The 17,808-nt window shown below is 41.6% G+C and overlaps 1 protein-coding gene and 1 long non-coding RNA gene across 21 annotated transcripts in view; one reads left to right on the top strand and one right to left on the bottom strand.

Annotated features, from left to right (window-relative positions):
• LOC308184728 (transcription factor RFX3-like) overlaps positions 1 to 17,808 on the top strand; it is a 248,621-nt gene that overhangs the window by 152,796 nt on the left and 78,017 nt on the right. For 18 of the 19 annotated variants that reach the window (XM_080572124.1, XM_080572119.1, XM_080572117.1 and 15 more), the window contains one exon: positions 5,576 to 5,831. In XM_080572124.1, the coding sequence (XP_080428250.1) occupies positions 5,576 to 5,831 (256 nt within the window). Of the gene's footprint in view, positions 1 to 47; positions 164 to 5,575; positions 5,832 to 17,808 lie in introns of all 19 variants that reach the window. The other variant, XM_080572120.1, reaches the window with a different exon arrangement.
• Positions 5,576 to 17,433, bottom strand: LOC308184869. Of its 2 annotated transcripts, XR_013942977.1 has the most exons (3): positions 12,693 to 17,433; positions 10,326 to 11,875; positions 5,576 to 6,109 (listed from the first exon to the last, which is right to left on the bottom strand). It is a non-coding gene; the product is annotated as an uncharacterized lncRNA (long non-coding RNA). The 2 variants fall into 2 exon arrangements; XR_013942976.1 differs by having other exon boundaries at positions 10,326 to 17,433.

Here is a 17,808-nt window from a genome sequence, read left to right as displayed (position 1 = left end):
AAACAAGGGACTGTGTGCTAGTGAGTTCCTTTGGTCTGCTCCACAAGGTGCTGCGTACAATGAGGCGCACTTGAAGTGTTTCTACACCAATGCACGCAGTATGAGGAATAAGCTAGAGGACCTAGAAGTCTTGGCCCAGTCCCAGAGCTACAATATCATCGGCGTAAGTGAAACCCGGTGGGATGAGTCCTGTGGCTGGTGTGTTGCAGTAGATGGTTGCAGGCTCCTCAGGAGGGACAGGCAGGGCAGGCGAGGCAGTGGGGTGGTGCTGTACATAAAGGAGGGGCTGGACCGTGTGGAGCTTGCAGTTGGCAATGACAAAGTTGAGAGCCTCTGGGTAAGGATTAAGGGACAAACATATAAAAAGGGGATGTTGTCATGGGAGTCTATTACAGACCACCCTGCCAGGATGACGACACCAATGAATTATTCTTTGAGGAACTAAGAGATACCTCAAGATCAACTGCTCTTGTCCTTATGAGGGACTTCAACTTGCCAGACGTCAACTGGGAATATCACATGGCCGACACAAGCAGGTGCAGGAGATTCTTAAAGCACCTCTTTGATAACTTCTTGGTCCAAGTGCTAAGGGAGCTAACTAGGAAAGGTGCCCTCCTGGATCTGTTGCTGGAGAACAGAGAGGATTTTGTGGGGGATGTGGCAATTGGAGGCCGTCTCAGTCACAGTGACCATGAAGCGGTTGAGTTTAAAGTTTTTGGTGGCAGGAGGAAAACTGCCACCAAAACTTCAGCCCTGGATATGGGGAGAGCAGACCAGGCTGCTAAGGGAACTAGTTAGCAAGGTCCCCTGGGAAGCTGCTTTTGAAGGTGTCGGCGTCCATCAGTGCTGGTCAATCTTTAAGCACTGCCTCCTAAAAGCACAGGATCAGGCAATTCCAAAATATCGGAAGTCAAGTAGGTGGGGCAGAAGGCCGGCTTGGCTGACCAGGGTTCTTCTGGAGCTTAGGCATAAAAAGAAAGTGTATGGCTGCTGGAAGCAGGGTCAGGCAATGTGGAAGGACTACAGGGACGTTGTTTGCCTTTGTAGGGAGAAAATTACTGCGGCCAAAACCCAATTAGAGTTGAAGCTGGCCAGGTCTGTGGGAGACAATAAAAAGGGCTTTTTTAAATATGTGAACAGAAAAAGGAGGACCAGAGAAAACATAGCTCCACTACTTGATGGGGATGGTCACCTCACAAACAAGGACATAGGCAAAGCAGAGACGCTTAATGCCTTCTTCGCCTCTGTCTTCAACACTGATGATAGACTTTGGGACCTCAGGTGCTCTGAGATGGAGGACCGTGACAGTGGGAATGATAAACTCCCAGCCAACCCTGAACGTGTGTGGGATTTGCTGCTCCACCTGCATCCATACAAGTCCATGGGTCTGGATGGGATTCATCCCAGGGTTCTCAGAGAGCTGGCTGACGTCTAACCTCGTGCCGGGTCCTGCACCATGGAAGGGGCAACCCTGGCTATATGTACAGACTGGGCGAAGAGACTGTGGTGGTTTTACCATGCTGGGCAGCTGAACACCACAACCGCTCCCCCTCCTTAGATGGAAGGGGAAGAAGTAAAGGAAAGAACAACTCATGGGTTGAGATAAGGATGATTTAATTAGAGGAAAAAAGAAATAATTATTAAGGAAAGATTATTATTAATTAAACGATTTAACTAAACAATTTAACTGAACAATTAACCATTTAACTAAAGGGAAAGGGGAAAAGGGAGGGGGAAAGGGAAAACTAAACAAAACAAGTAAAGGCTATGTGGAAGTGCAGAGGAAAGAAATTACTCTCTACTTCCCACAAATGAGCGATGCTTGACCACCTCCTTGAAGCAGGGCCTCAACGCACGTAGCCGGTGTTCGGGAGGAGGACAGACGTTTTCACAACGAGAGCCCACCCCTCCCCTCTTCCTCCTTTTTCCACCTTTTATTGCTGAGTGTGACATCATATGGTATGGAATATCCCTTTGGTTGGTTTAGGTCAGCTGCCCTGGTGATGTTTCTTTCTCACTTTTTTGCCCACCCCCTAGGAGGGTTAGAGAGAGTCCTGATGCTGTGCCAGCACTGCTCAGCAGCAGACACAACACTGGTGTGATACCACTGCTTTTTTAGCTACAAGTGCACAGCACAGCACTGTATGGGCTGCTGCAGGGAAAGTTAACATCCCGGCCAGACCAAGTACAGAGATGCTGGACAGCAGCACCACAGAGAGGGACCTGAGGGTTTTAGTTGAAAGCAAGGTGAATATGAGCCAGAAGTGTGTTCTAGCAGCCCAGTGGGCCAACCATATCCTGGGGTGCATCAAGCACGGCCTTGCTAGTCAGTCGAGGGAAGTACTGTAGACCTCATCACAGTCTACAGCTTCCTCAGAAAGGTGAGAGGAGGGCCAGGCGCCGATCTATTATTTCTGGTCACCAGCTATAGGACCTGAGGGAATATAGTCAAGCTGCAACAGAGGAGGTTCAGGTTGGATATCAGGAAAAGGTTCTTCACTGGGAGTGTGGTCGCTCACTGGAACAGGCTCCCCAGGGACATAGTCACAGCATGAAGCCTGTTGGAGTTGCTCTCAGTTGCCTGTTGGACTATGCTCTCAGCCATATGGTCTAAATTTTGTGTGTATACCTGTGTGGAGCCAGGAGTTAGACTCGATGACCCTTATGGGTCCCTTCCAACTTGGGATATTCAATGGCTAAGTACTCGTCCTGCACTTTGGTCAGAACAACCCCATGCAGCCCTCCAGGTTTGGGGCAGAGTGGCTGGAAAGCTGTGCAGAGGATAAGGACCTGGGGTGTTGGTCGATGCTCACCTGAACATGAGCCGGCAGTGTGCCCAGGTGGCCAAGAAGGCCAATGGCATCCTGGCTAGTATCAGGAATAGTGTAGCCAGCAGGACCAGGGAAGTGATTGTCCCCCTGTACTCAGCTCTGGTGAGGCCGCACCTTTTGTACTGTGTTCTGTTTTGGGCCCCTCACTACAAGAAAGACATCGAGGCCCTGGAGCGTGTCCAGAGAAGGGCTGTGAAGCTGGTGAAAGGTCTAGAGAACAAGTCTTATGAGGTGCGGCTGAGGGAGCTAGGGTTGTTTATACGGGAGAAGAGGAGGCTCAGGGGAGACCTTATTGCTCTCTACAACTACCTGAAAGAAAGTTGTGGGGAGCTGGGGGTCGGCCTCTTCTCGCAGATAACTAGCGATAGAACAAGAAGGAACAGCCTCAAGTTGCTCCAGGCTAGGTTCATATTGGAAATGAGGAGAAATTTCTTCTGAGGAAGAGTAGTCAGGCATTGGAATGGGTTGCCCAGGAAGGTGGTGGAGTCACCATCCGTGGGGGTGTTTAAGGAAAGGTTGGTCTTGGTGCTTAGGGACATGGTTTAGTGGGTGATATTGGTGGTAGGGGGATGGTTGGACCAGATGATCTTGGAGGTCTTTTCCAACCTTAATGATTCTATGATTCTATCATCCTATGATCTTGCCTGCACACACATTTTTGTAGTGATAAAAGATAGCTTGATTCTAGGTCTGGAAAGAAGGAGTATACAGGTTCTCGAGAATTTCTCCCCACACCCTTTTTTTTCAATTTGTTTTCAGTAGACTTGACTGCAGTCCCTTTAGATGAACTGTGAATTTCTCACAGATACTCTTAAAGCTTTTGAAATACCAAGAATAAAAGACAAATTTTAAAATTAGCTTAAGTAGCTGTGAAAGTAAGGAATATAGTACTGTTGTGGTTTAACCCGGCTGGCAGCTAAACACCACACAGCCGTTCGCTCACCCTCCCCCCTCCCTCTCTGGGATGGGGGAGAAAAACGGGAAAGTGAAGCCGGTGAGTTGAGATAAAGACAGTTTATTAAGACAGGAATATAATAATAACAATAATAATAATAGTGATAATGATAATAGTATTAATAATAATAATGTGTAAGAAACAAGTGATGCACAATGCAATTGCTCACCACCTGCTGACCGATGCCCAGCCTATCCCTGAGCAGCCGGCCCCCCCACCCCGGCCAGCCACCCCTATATATTGTTTAGCATGACGTCAGATGGTATGGAATACCCCTTTGGCCAGTTTGGGTCAGCTGTCCTGGGTCTGTCCCCTCCCAGCTCCTGCTGCACCCCCAGCCTGCTCACTGGCAGGACAGAGCGAGAAGCTGAAAAGTCCTTGGCCTGGTGTAAACACTGCTCTGCAACAATTAAAACATCAGCATGTTATCAGCGCTCTTCTCATCCTAATCCAAAACATCGCACCCTACCAGATACTATGAGGAAAAATTAACTCTGTCCTAACTGAAACCAGGACAAGTACACAGCCTGAAAAGCTTTTAGGACATTAAAATTCAATTTTAGAGTTTTTTGCTGTCTCTGAAGAACAAGGGAGAATCCATGATGGCCATAGTTAATACCATAGAAGTTCAGACTTGATTTTTGTTATGGTTTCAAAATGGTCGTTGCAGTTAATTTTAGGCAGAATTATAGGATTTTATGATTAAATGACAAAAGCATCAGTTGGGTAAATAAATAATTTTTATCATTTGACTGTTATTGTGACACAGATCATGGTATAAAGTTCCTTGATCATGAAACCTTGGCTGAACTGTTTGAATTATTTAAAAATCTAGGGTCTTAATTTTAGAAAAGCTAACGAGTTTTATTTACTTGTTTATTTTGAGCTATATCAGTTTGAAAATCTAGGTTAGTACAGAGGACCCAATATTTGCTATGTTCAATAGCTAGTTAAAAATTAAAAACCATTAATGGGTAATGATGCATGTCATTATAAATTGAAGAATGACATAAGGTTCATGAGTAAAGTGAAAAGTTTAAGGTTAAGTGGTTAATGAGGCCCAAATGCTTAATAGTTGGAAAAAATTGACTTAAATTACTCCTGTTTTCTTCTTTTGACTTTCTTCATCCCTTCACAAATTGTAAGTCCCTTTTGGTTTTATTAGTTTTTCATCATAACACTGTACATATTGGTGTCCAGTTTAAAACTTCACCCTGCTGAATTAACAGCATGTCCTAAAATACCAATGAGCTCAAAATTTCGAGCTTCAGCCAGAGAGTTTAACTGAATTTAAAATCAATGCAAAACATTTATAGGACTCTTGTGTATAGGACAGTCTTGGCTAACTTTTGTATGTCTTGTTTACAGTTTTGTAACATACACAGTATACATAATAATTGACATCTTAAATAAAAATCCAGCTTTAACTACAGTATGGAAAAAGTTACAACAGTTTGCTTTATAGATTGCTATATAGCATATTAATACTTGGATGAGATCTCCCACTCATCTCTTCAATTCTTGTCATACTTTTCTCCACCCCTCTTTGGATAGGACTGAAAAAACCTTCCATTAAGTTTAATGAATAGTTTAACTCCGAGTCCAAGTTAATTACTTGGCATTTTGACATACTGAAATGCTATTTTCTGTGGAGGCAAGGGTTGTATGCCAATATTGTTAAGTTTGGTTATAGCAATTGTACGCTCTTTTCTACAATAATAATGTTGCCCTCACTTAAACAATAGAAATAACCACTATTTTTGTTCTTGTTCTTTTTCTTTTCCTCAAGTCAAACAACTTATCCTTACACGGAAACCCAAATGTATAGTCAAAACACTGGGGGAAATTACTTTGATACTCAAGGAAGTTCTGCGCAGGGGACGACAGTGGTATCTTCTCACAGTATGGTGGGCACTGGCGGGATTCAGATGGGCATTGAAGGAGGACAGCTCATTAGCAGCTCAGGAGGGACCTATCTCATTGGCAGTTCAATGGAAAATTCTGGTCATTCAGTGACTCATACAACGCGGACATCCCCAGCTACAGTAAGTATTCCAGAACTATGTGAAAACTTTGGGGCTAGTTTCTTAGTCACTATGATGGTCTTGCTTGCTGACATGTTTCTGTAGACAGAAGTATATTATGTTGGCAGAATCTTTGATACATGGCTTTGTCTTGCAAATATTTACATTTAGTTTATCTTTGTGCTTGTGAATAATGTCAAGTGAGTGCATTGGAGATGTTTGTGTGCATAAGACTGTGGATGAGACTGAAAATTTCTAGGATTAGGGCCTGAAATAGCTTCTTTGGACACTTTTTCTTTCTGAAAAAGAAAAAAATATATTATTAAAACAATTTATACCTAATATAAACTTTAAATAAAATAGCTCTTCATAGAGATGTTTGACTTCATTTGTTATGTTTTTGACTCCATATTATTGTTGTGTTTGTATCTTATTTCAAGCTATTTGATACTTTTTCAGAATACTAAGAATATATTATCTTAGTTCACTGTCATTACTTATTTAAGGTAGTTCTCAGTTCTATTTCAAGATCAGAAGCTCATTGTGGAAATGTCTTAAGGGATGTAACAGAAGGCATCTTTCCAATTAGGATAGTTAATACTATAAAAACCTAACCATGAAGACAAACACGTTTCTTTCCCTTAAGGAATTCCAGGGAAGTAAATGGTTTTATGCTTATTCTAGATTTGCTGGATAGCTTTAAGGAACACTTACCAAACCTTTGATGACATTCTGACCTGATTGTAGAGATTTGTAAATAATGTGCAAGAGAACTTCTGAAACTTGCAGTAATGAGATGAAAAATGTAACAAGTTGAAAAATGAAGGGACTGATAGTGAGGTATAGCACAATTAAGTAGCATTTATTTTAAAATAATTTTTAGTAGGGTTGTTTTCATCAAAATTCTACTAAAATTAAATAATTTTACTTTTGGAAACCAGTGTTATCAGTAATCATTACAATTGTAATCATTTTGTAATTGCAGTTAGACTTGATCTTTGTAGGTTCCTTCCAACTCACCTATTCTATTATTGCAGTTTTTATAATCTTTACAAAAATGTGATGACATGCAGTCAGCAAACATGAGAAAATTTCAGTCAATCCAGGAAAAGCAGTAGACTGAAGTTTGATATCCTAGAAACATTTGAATGTTATCAAAATTCCATAACAATTTTTGCAAATGAAATAAAATGAAATTTTGGCCAAAATAAAAAGCTATAAGTGAATTTTCCTACATTAAATATTTTGATGTTCACAAGGAATCGTATCCTAATACATACTCTGAAATTCAACAGAGTAGTTGATAACTTTTACCTCAGACATGAGTAAAGTTTGTGCTGTGCTCATTCTAAATATAATGTGTTATGCAAACAAAATTTAAATTACATATCTTTGACTGTTATGCTCTTGCTTCATCTGTTCAAGAAAAACTGTTAATTAGGATGCTCTAAGTTATTTTTATTTTGCTATATCATTTTTTAAAGAATGCAGATAAAAATTAAATTTGAATTCCAAAATTGTGTTTTTACCATTAAAATAGTTTTCCTCTCATTTTTAAGGTATTATATATAGTGTTGTTGTGGTTTAACCCAGCCAGCAGCTAAGCACCACACAGCCATTTGCTCACCCTCCCCCCTCCCTCTCTGGGATGGGGGAGAGAAACAGGAAAATGAAGCCTGTGGGTTGAGACAGAGACAGTTTATTAAGACAGAAAATAAAATAATAATAATAATAATAATAATGATGATGATGATGATGATGATGATGATAGTGCTACTACTACTAATGTGTACAAAACAAGTGATGCACAATGCAATTGCTCACCACCCGCTGACCGATGCCCAGCCTATCCCCGAAGAGCTGGTCCTCCCACTCTGGCTAGCCACCCCTATATATTGTTTAGCATGACGTCAGATGGTATGGAATACCCCTTTGGCCAGTTTGGGTCAGCTGTCCTGGGTCTGTCCCCTCCTAGCTCCTGCTGCACCCCTAGCCTGCTCGCTGGCAGGACACAGCGAGAAGCTCAAAAGTCCTTGGCTTAGTGTAAGCACTGCTCTGCAACAATTAAAACATCAGTGTGTTATCAACATTCTTCTCATCCTAAATCCAAAACATAGCACCCTACCAGCTACTAGGAGGAAAATTATCCTGGCTGAAACCAGGACAAGTGTATAGTAACATAAAGGAGGAATTAAAATACATTGTTGCATTTCTTGTTGATAAAATATTAAGTGGGAAACTACAAAATGACATTCATTATTATAATTTTAGTCTCTTGATATATAGGGTTGAACTGGTGCAATTGAGAGTCAAGTGAAATATAAAAGGTTCAACTTAACCTGTAATGTCAAACACACAGTTTTAAATTTACTAGAACGTATAAATAAACCAGGCAAACTAGAGCAACACAGTACTTCTGTTTTACTTTGTATTGTACCCGAGACACCTAGAGCTCATTTCACTTGTAATCTTCATCCTGCCTGCACCATCATAATATTTTTCATACTTGTACAGAGAATTTAAGAGATCAAAATAATATGTAACCAGGCAGGCTTGCTAATGTAATACTCAGCAAATATATTCAAATCTTTTGAATTAATTTTGGATAATTTTCACATGGAGACACATGAACCAGGCACGGGCTTATTATAACCTCTGACACTTTTGCCATATCAAGATTTATTTCTGTTTCACTGTTTACAACAGAGGATTTAATTATTTTTTTTTATTCACCCTCACTAAGCAAATGATTAAATTTTTGTAACTAGTAAATTAGTCATGATATTGATAAGATTTTAGGTATTCCAAATAATTCTACTTCGGTTAAAGGAATGGTAACAGATTAAAGTCTGTGTTACTGGGTTTTAGATAATGAAACTTAAAAATCACTTTTTTTTTTAAATTATGTAATTTCTTTTTTTGTACATTTAAAAAAAATAAAATTGAAAAGGTCCTAGAATTAATCTTCACTTTTTCTTTTTTTTTTTTTAATAATTTAACAAAATTTCAAGATTTATTAGGGGCCTTAAATCTGATGGTTTTGCTTGTAATATTCCATTCATATTAGCTTCTCTGAAACTTTTATAAAAACAGGATTTTTGAGCCCAAACGAAGCTGTCCTTTTTAAGCCACAGCAAGAACTATTAGTATTTTTGTGCACAAAATCCTAGAAATTGTGCATTTTCAGATAATATTCTAGTAAAAGTGTTCGTTAGTACATATGAAGGAAAGTTGTTTAGTTGTATACTATTATCTCCCTTCTTTACATCAATTGCTTAGATGGCCTATTTAGTTCCACTAAATTACTTTCCTGCCTCTTAAGAAAAGAGTAGCACTAAAACAAGATGGTACCTAAATTAGAAGACCTTCTCTACCACGTATCACTTAGACAAACAACTCTGTAAAATGACCATCTTGTTCTGGATGGGTCAAGAATAGATTGTGGTCACATTGTAGGAAGAGCAATTTGCCCCAGTTGGTTGGCTATTTGAAACTATATTACATGTTGTATCCTAATTGAAAGATGAGTCTGGGTGGGTTACTGACAGTTGCTATCAAAGGAGGGGCAACTACAGCAAGAAGACTAATTAGAAAATTATCTGCCCTCTAAATAATAGAATTTATATCACCTTACATTTTTCACCATATGTGAATGTCTAAGGACTGTTCTGATAAAATTAGAATAATATTATCAATTTTTTCTAATATCAAAACTTTCAAAACTTGTATGTAGTTACAAATAACAGATTATGCTTGTCAGCCAGGGAGGAGCTTCTATTCATTAGTCCTGTTTTTTCTGACAAGCATTAGGGAGAGCTTGGGGCCAGGGCAAGGTAGCTTCTTGCCCTAACCTTACAATTTGTTGTTTGGTCAAATGGTTCATTTTCTCCACTTGGCCACTTGATTGAGGGTGGTATGGAGTGTGGCGTTCCCAATCTATGCCCAAATGCCGACTAATTTGCTGCACTATTTTTGAAATAAAGTGTGGTCCCCGGTCTGAGGATATGGTGGCTGGAACTCCGAAGCGCGGTATTATTTCTTGTAGCAATACCTTGGTTACTTCTCGGGCTTTGGCAGTTCTAGTGGGTACTGCCTCTGGCCAACCTGAAAAGGTATTCGTTAATACCGACAAATATTGATACCCCCCTTTTCTTGGAAGTTCAGAAAAGTCAATCTGCCATTGTTGTCCAGGCCCATGGCCTTTCCCAATTTGGCCCAATTTCAGTTTGGGGGTATTTTGGGAGTTGGTCTGGAGGCAGAGGTCACGTTGTCGGGTTACTTGTGTGACAGTAGCATACAAATTCCTAGCCGTAATTTTCCCAATCAGATCGTTATATAGGGGATTTATTCCCCAATGAGTTTTCCGGTGTTCTTCCCTTACTAGTGACCATAGCAAATTAGAGGGGATGACTAATTTCCCTTTCCCTTTTTCGGTAATAGCCCATCCCTCTTGGTTGTACTCTCCCTTTTGACTTTCAATTAATTTTCTGTCCTTTTTGTTATATACTGGCTTACCTTCAAGGGGAATCTGCCCGTCTGGAATCAGGGCTCCCTCCGTTGCTACCTCACCTTTTGCTGCTTCTTTTGCCTCTCTGTTGGCCAGATCGTTTCCTTCCTCCAATTCTGAGCTCACCTTCTGGTGTGCCTTAATGTGCATGACTGCTACCTTTTCAGGCAGCTGAACTGCTTCCAATAATCACATTATTTCTTTTGCATGTTTGATGTTTTTCCCTTGCGAGTTCAACAGTCCTCTTTCTTTCCAGATGGCTCCATGTGCATGTACAACTCCAAATGCATACCTTGAGTCCATATAGATGTTTATTTTCTTTCCTTTTGCTATTTCTAAGGCACGGGTCGGAGCAATTATCTCGGCTTTTTGTGCAGAGGTATCTGTTGGCAAAGGTCCAGATTCTATTACCTCTTTGCAAGTGGTAACTGCATACCCAGCATGTCGTTTTCCGCTGATGACGTAGCTGCTCCCATCCGTAAACCAGATTTCCACATACGGCTGGAGTAGGTCGATGGTCTCCATGCAGTCGTGGTGTACTGGCTCCCCTTTGGTTTCCGCTGAGGAAAGAAGCTGGGTTGACAATGTTAATTACCACTATTTCTACATCATCTACCGTGATAGCCTGCTAGGAACCTTTGTGGGGAAAGCCAGTGACCACCTTTCACTTCCAGCACTGCAGACACTGTGTGAGACATTAGCACAGTCATTTTCTGGCCCAAGGTGAACTTGCATGCTTCCTGGATATTTAGCACCGCTGCTGCAACGGCTCTGAGGCATCCCGGCCATCCCTTGGCAGCAGCATCCAGCTGCTTAGAAAAATAAGCAACTGCCCTTAGATATGGGCCCAGGTCCTGTGCTAGTATTCCCAGGGCAATCCCCTGTTTGTCATGGGAGAAGAGGAAGAATGGCTTATTCACATCTGGAAGTCCCAGAGCTGGAGCTGACATGAGAGCCTTCTTTAGTTGGTCCAAGGCTCGCGTGGCCTCCTTTGTCCATTGGAGGTCCCTGTTCCCATTTGCAATGAGCACATACAGCAGTTTTACAAGCAGACCATAATTATAGATCCACAATCTGCACCACCCCGCCATTCCCAAAAAGGTTCGCAGTTCTTTTATTGTCTCAGGTTTCGGGGTTTGACATATCGCTTCTTTACGATCTTGCCCCAAGGTCTGTTGTCCGGCACTAACCTCATAACCCAGGTAGATCACCTTCTGCTTTACCACCTGAGCCTTCTTCTTCGATACCCTGTACCCCTGGAGTCCCAGAAAGTTTAGGAGGCTTACTGTCCAGGCCACACATGCTTCTTCTGTCTGGGTGGCTATTAGGAGGTCATCTTCGTACTGCAACAGCCTTCCTTCTCCTGGTGGAGCTTCTCAGGTCTCCAAGTCCTTTGCAAGTTGTTCTCCGAACAAGGTGGGTGAGTTCTTAAAGCCCTGAGGCAACCTTGTCCATGTGAGCTGTGTTTTGCGCCCACTCTTAGGGCTTTCCCACTCAAATGCAAAGATTTTCTGTCTGGCTTCATGGAGAGGGAGGCAAAAGAAGGCATCCTTCAGATCTAAAACGATAAACCAAGTTAGCTCTGGTGTTAAGCATGTTAGTCAAGATACCTTCATTAACCTCTTCTTTCGTTTTAGGGTTTGTTGATATCATTAGGCTTAGTACCTTCACATACTTCTGGTCATCTACCTCCAGAACAATCTCCCCATTTTTAAATGATATGGTCGCTTGTAATTTTTCCAATTGGTCCCTTCCCAGGAGCGATTCCGGAGAATTGGGCATATATAAAAATTTATGAATGCCCCACTGTTTCCCAAGTTTGTAATTTAAAAGTTTATGAAAGTATGCCATTTCTGATTGGCCAGTTGCTCCTTTTACTATGACATAATCATTTCCTACAGGTACTAGTGCTTTATTTAAAACCGAATAAGTTGCCCCTGTATCTACCATAAGTTCCACCTCCTTTCCCTCCTTCATTTTTATAACCAGTGGATCTGCTGGGGTAGATTTCCCCGGTCTTCCCCAGTCATCTTTTGCACGCGCAAACACCACCTCCCTTCCCTGGTTCCCTTTTCCATTTCTTTTCTATTCCGGGCATTCGTTTTTCCAACGCCCAAATTTCTTACATAGGGCACATTGATCCTTGCCTAGCCGGGGCTGTTTCTGTCTAGGCCTCCTTTTTCCTTCTTCCCAAATAATTGCTATCAGCCTCTTCTGCATCTTTAATTGAGGAAGATAAAAGTCCTCTCTCCTTCCAAATTGCCCCGTGTGCATGCACCACACCAAAGGCATATTTCAAATCTATCCAAATGTTTGCCAGCTCAAAAGGTCTTATCAAGGCGACGATTTCCACCTTTTGGGCTGATGTTTGTTACCGCATATCCTGTGAGGCAAAATCCCTGGTGGACGAAGCTGCTGCCATCTGTATACCAATCCTCCGCATCTTCTAGGGATGTATCCTTTAAGTCTGGTCAGCTGGAGTATACCGTGTCCGTGGTCTTGATGCAAACATGACTAAGGAAAGAGGCTGGGTTCACAGAATTAGTGCTGAAAAACTTTAGTAAGTCCATTATACCCATTCCTTTTCTTCTTCAGTAGCTATCATTTGTGTATTGCAACCGTGTCCCCTTTTCCCGAAGGGGTCTTTCAAGCTTCAAGATCACAGGCTAGTTGTTTCCTGAATATGGTGGGGCTATTCTTGAACCCCTGTGGTAACACAGTCCAAGTAAGCTGATTTTTTTCGTCCTCTATTAGGATTTTCCCATTCAAAGGCAAAGAGTTTCTGGCTTTCAGTTGCCACGGGCAGGCAGAAAAAGGCATCCTTTTAATCTAGTACCATGAACCAAACTTGACTGTCCTTGTTCAAAAGAAATTTTTGCATCCATTTTTTACAGCGAGTCCCTTCCTAAGAAGGACCTTGGCAAATTGGGTAAGTGTAAAAATTGATGAATTCCAATCATTTTTCTCAATTTAAATTTAAAGCACTGCAAATAAAAATGCCTTTTCCTGTTTCCATGACATCTCTGGGACCCATCATGATCCTTCTGCGCCAGAGGGGTCACACCCATGATTTTGAGATCTCAGCCTCAGGTTGAGGCAGAACTACTAACATTCCTACATCCTCTTTCCCTGCTCATTCAACTTCAAACAGCTCTGTCAAATACTACATGCCACACCTTTAACACCTTCAACAACCCTTTTAACACTTCCTTTATCTTTCTCCAGCCTGTACTTTTCTAATGCCAACACCAAAGGCTCAGTCAGGGGCCAACTTAATTCCATACCTTTTCCCTCTAAGATGCTGAAACAACTTATCAGTATACAACATTTCATCCTATTTCCCTTCTCTCCTCAAAAACAACATTAATTGCAAGACACTGTTATAGTCGATTGATCCATAAAGTGGCCATTTAGCTCATATAGTGGCCACCATTCATTGCAATACTTAATGAAAGTCCTCTTGCTTTCTGTGCCCCTCATTTCTAACAATATCCTTCCAATGTGCCAATATGCACCCAAGGAGGCTTTCTTTTGGACGTCTTTGTTTTGGATATTACCCATTTCCTTGATTTCCCATTCCCTTTTATTTATTTATTACTATTCCTTATTAGTTACTGTCCCTTGTTCCAATTTCCACGCAAACCTTTTTATTGCAGGTTTTTACTATCTTTTCCTAATCTTCTTCCCAAACGTCCCAGTTCCCTGGGATTAAACTCTTTTTTCTGCATACAAACTTTACTATTTCAGATTATTAATGAGCCCCGTTCCAATCATAAATCCACAGGGCTTCGGGAAAACACCTGAAGCACTCAGCCCTCCGTCTTCCAGACAAACAATACTACCTTTTTCACAAACTTTACATTTCAGCAGGACTGAATTTCAAGCCGAATGCCAATTTTTCTCACGCATTTTGTTAATAAGCCCCCACAAAACAAGGAATCACTCCTACATATCCATCAATATGGAGGTTTAAAAAGGTAGTGAGGCCTAAATAAATTCGCTCTCCCCCTTCTTACCAAATTCCCAGGACTCAAGCCCGAACCACCAAAGAAGTGACTCTCCGTTCTACCACTTTGATAATCAGTCCGACCCCTCCCCCCCCGATACTTGGGAAGCTGACCAAACACCACCGCGAATATACCAAAACTTCTAAACTGTTACTTAGATAATGCTCCCACCTTCCTCCTTGTCACACTCAAAATATTTATGTACAAAAAACAGGATTACAAGATGCACTGCTGGGCCTGTATATTGGGCACCACCAATCAACACTTGCATAAAACAGCACTTCTTTTCGGTCTGTCATGCGCTTCGTTCGCCTCCGGCCGTTCCCCTCGCAGAGATATACCCACAAATATTACCCAGATAACCTTGTCACAATTGTGAGAGAGCCGCTTACCTTTCTGCTTCTTATACAGTCATTAGCAGGTCCGTCCTGTCTCCCAAAACTGGGATGCAGCAGTAACCTCGGATTTACTCAATCTGCTCCCAAGATTGCTAGCGGCTGTTCCATCGGTCAGCAAATCCCCCTTGACCACTCTATCGGTCAGCCTGTAGGGTACCCTCCTCCCTTACGGGGACTATGGTGCACACCAGACATCTCTGCACGATTTACCAGCTACCCCAGCCACACGTATGATTTATAGGCCCTTCCTGTACTGTTACACATACCATTTGTCCACGGTCCAGCAGGTCGTTTTCTGCCCCCACAGTGAGCAGCCAAGGAGCAGTGTTCCTCCAGGGAACTGTGCCAGGAGCACGCTAGGACGTCCACAGCGCGGCCACTCCTGTGGCAGGCAGAGAGCTTCCTAGCTGGCTTGCCAAAATGATTTATGGAAGAACTCTATAACTCAAAGCAAATAAGTTATAAAGTAGGTATGTGGTTTATTTCAGTGCCGGGCACATGCAGGATAGCTCCCAAAGGCATGCGCACCTTAACACAGCAACTTGCTTTGGTTATATGCGGTAAAAAGTTACATATGCATGAAGTTTCCCAATACGCCTATACGTATTCATAACCTATCCCCGCTTTGTATTAAAATTAGCTCCAAGAAGTCATTTCCATATACTCCTCCCATCTGCGTCTGCACAGTGCCTTCTGGTGGTGGTCGTCGGGGGGTCGTGGGGATGAAGTCCGATAACTCCTCTTCATCACCACTAGTTGACCCCCTGCCTTTGTACAGACTCAGCTGCTCCTTGGCTCTTGTCCAAACCACAAGGTCGGTCTCAGCTGGTTTTTGAGACAGGTTCCCCATTTTTGTCAGGAAACATCTTCTGTGAGGGGCCCCAAGACTCCTTGTTTCGGCTAATTTGCACAGTAGTAAGCAAAGACACTCAGCAATATCTATTTTAAAGCGATTAAGCAATCCCCCATTCTTCTGTCCCTGGCTTCACATCCTTCAGGAGCAAACTGCTCCAACATGGGTCCCCCATGGGTGGCAGCTCCTGCCAGATCACCTGCTCCTGTGTGGGCTCCTCTCCACGGGCTGCAGATCTGGCCCGGAGTCTCCTCTGGCAGAGGCTCTTCATAGACTGCAGCCTCTTTCAGGCCAGACCCACCTGCTCCACCGTGGGCTCTTCTCCATGGGCTGCAGCGTGGAAATCTACTCTGCCTTGGCATGCCATGGGTGGCAGGGGGACAACCTGCTCCACCATGGTCCTTTCCACAGGCCATAGGGGAACGTCTGCTCTAGTGCCTGGAGCACCTTCTCCCCTTCCTTCTTCACTGACTGTGGTGCCTGCAAGGCCATTTCTCACTCCTCTCCCAGCCACTGTTGCATGGAAATTTTTTACCCTTTCTTAAACATGTTCTCACAGAGGCACAACCAGAGGTATTTATTGGTTCAGCTCTGGCTAGTGGCAGGTCCCTTTTGGAGCTGGCTGAAGTTGGCTGTTATCTAACATGAGGCAGCTTCTGGGCTCTTCTCACAGAGGCCACCCCTGCAGTCCCCCTGCTACCAAACCCTTGCCATGTTAACCCAATACAGGGAAGTGTTTCTTTTTAAGTAGATAGATAAATATAGTACTTCTTAATTTACAGTTTTCAAGGATTGGTTCTTTGAACAGGCCACAAAAACTTGTCTCAGTGAAGTGAGAGGGTAGTGTAGTACCTGGAACGAGCAGCAGGAGGCAGGACTGTAGTCCTATAGTACTACTGTAAAGAAGATATTTTCAAACAGTGGAGTAAGATTCAGAATTATGATTCAAAATATGTATCGTGTTATAATATCATGTTAAGATGGGTGACTCTGTGGTTGCAGTATATAGTTAGTTGATCTTAGCATAATGAAATCTTAGCCTTTAAATTTTTACCATATAGTATCCTTTTTTAATTTGACCTTTTCTGTCTGATTGAATAGTTTGACCTAATAGTATTTTCCACAGAAGCAAGAAGAAAATCAGGACTTAAACATTATTTCTATAATAATGAAGTATATTTTCTTACATACTAGTCAGATAGTCGTATGCCTTTGTAAACAGGATTATTTTTCTAATATTAGACAGTTGTAAGAGACTTTCTTTTTCATTAACAGTTATTACAGTAAAAGTACTATTTCATTAGCTTATAAAAAGGAGGAAAGAAATCGTATATATGCACTAAAAATCTAAAATATTTTCCAGTTTATGCTGTATATAGAGTGATTTAATTTTAGTAGTGTACTTTCCCAGCATAAACTCTTTGAATAGTACTGTAAGAATTAAAGTAGGGTAGAGGGGGCTTCTTTAAAAGCTGTCTACTGGTAGAATAAGTGGTTTTAAATGTACAGATAGTTTTTCCATTGCTTTTAATTTTCTGTTTTTTGTTTGTTTGTTTTTTCCATTTAATGTAGCTAATAACATCATTTTACTGTACATCCCATTGTCTCTATCACTTTCAGTGTCTTTGCTATTCTAGCTCTGCAGCTAAACTACAGTTAGATTGTAGTTTTATTTTTAATGCTGTCATTGTAGAATTAATCAAAAGATGTATTAATTAGGGAAAAGAATGGGAATGGGCATAGATATGTTGTCCCTATGCATTTGTATTAGGAGTAACACTACTGTATAATTAGTGGTATATATTTTTTCTTTTAAAATAATTATTCTGAACACGTCTGATTATTTTTTTCTTCTTTTTTTTAAGGGTGGATCTTGCAGTCTGTGTAAACCTTCAATTTTCATGTACTTTAAGAGGTGTGGATATTCAAATAATGCTCTAACAGGCTGTAGGGGTGATATCCTGTCCAACGGCAGGAAAAACATCCTAATGGCAGAAAAACTGAACTGTTGGGATCTAACCTATAATTGTAGAGAACAGAAATTTTATTTCTAATTCACATTCCTGGGTTCAAACTGTGCACAAGTCTTTCTCAAATACTCGAAGAAAGAAATGTTGAGGCCTTCCTTAGTTTTTTGTTTGGGATTTTTTTTATTTTATTTTTGATTCTGTTTGCAATGTAGCTTACTGGTAAATCCACTTCTCATTTCCTGAGCAGGGAGGAAGGTAAATTG

The sequence above is a fragment of the Anser brachyrhynchus genome (genome assembly GCF_964034855.1).
Source record: "Anser brachyrhynchus genome assembly, chromosome: W".
NCBI lineage: Eukaryota > Metazoa > Chordata > Aves > Anseriformes > Anatidae > Anser > Anser brachyrhynchus.
Note: the sequence above shows the minus strand (reverse complement) of the source record. Positions and strands in the feature narration are given on the sequence as shown.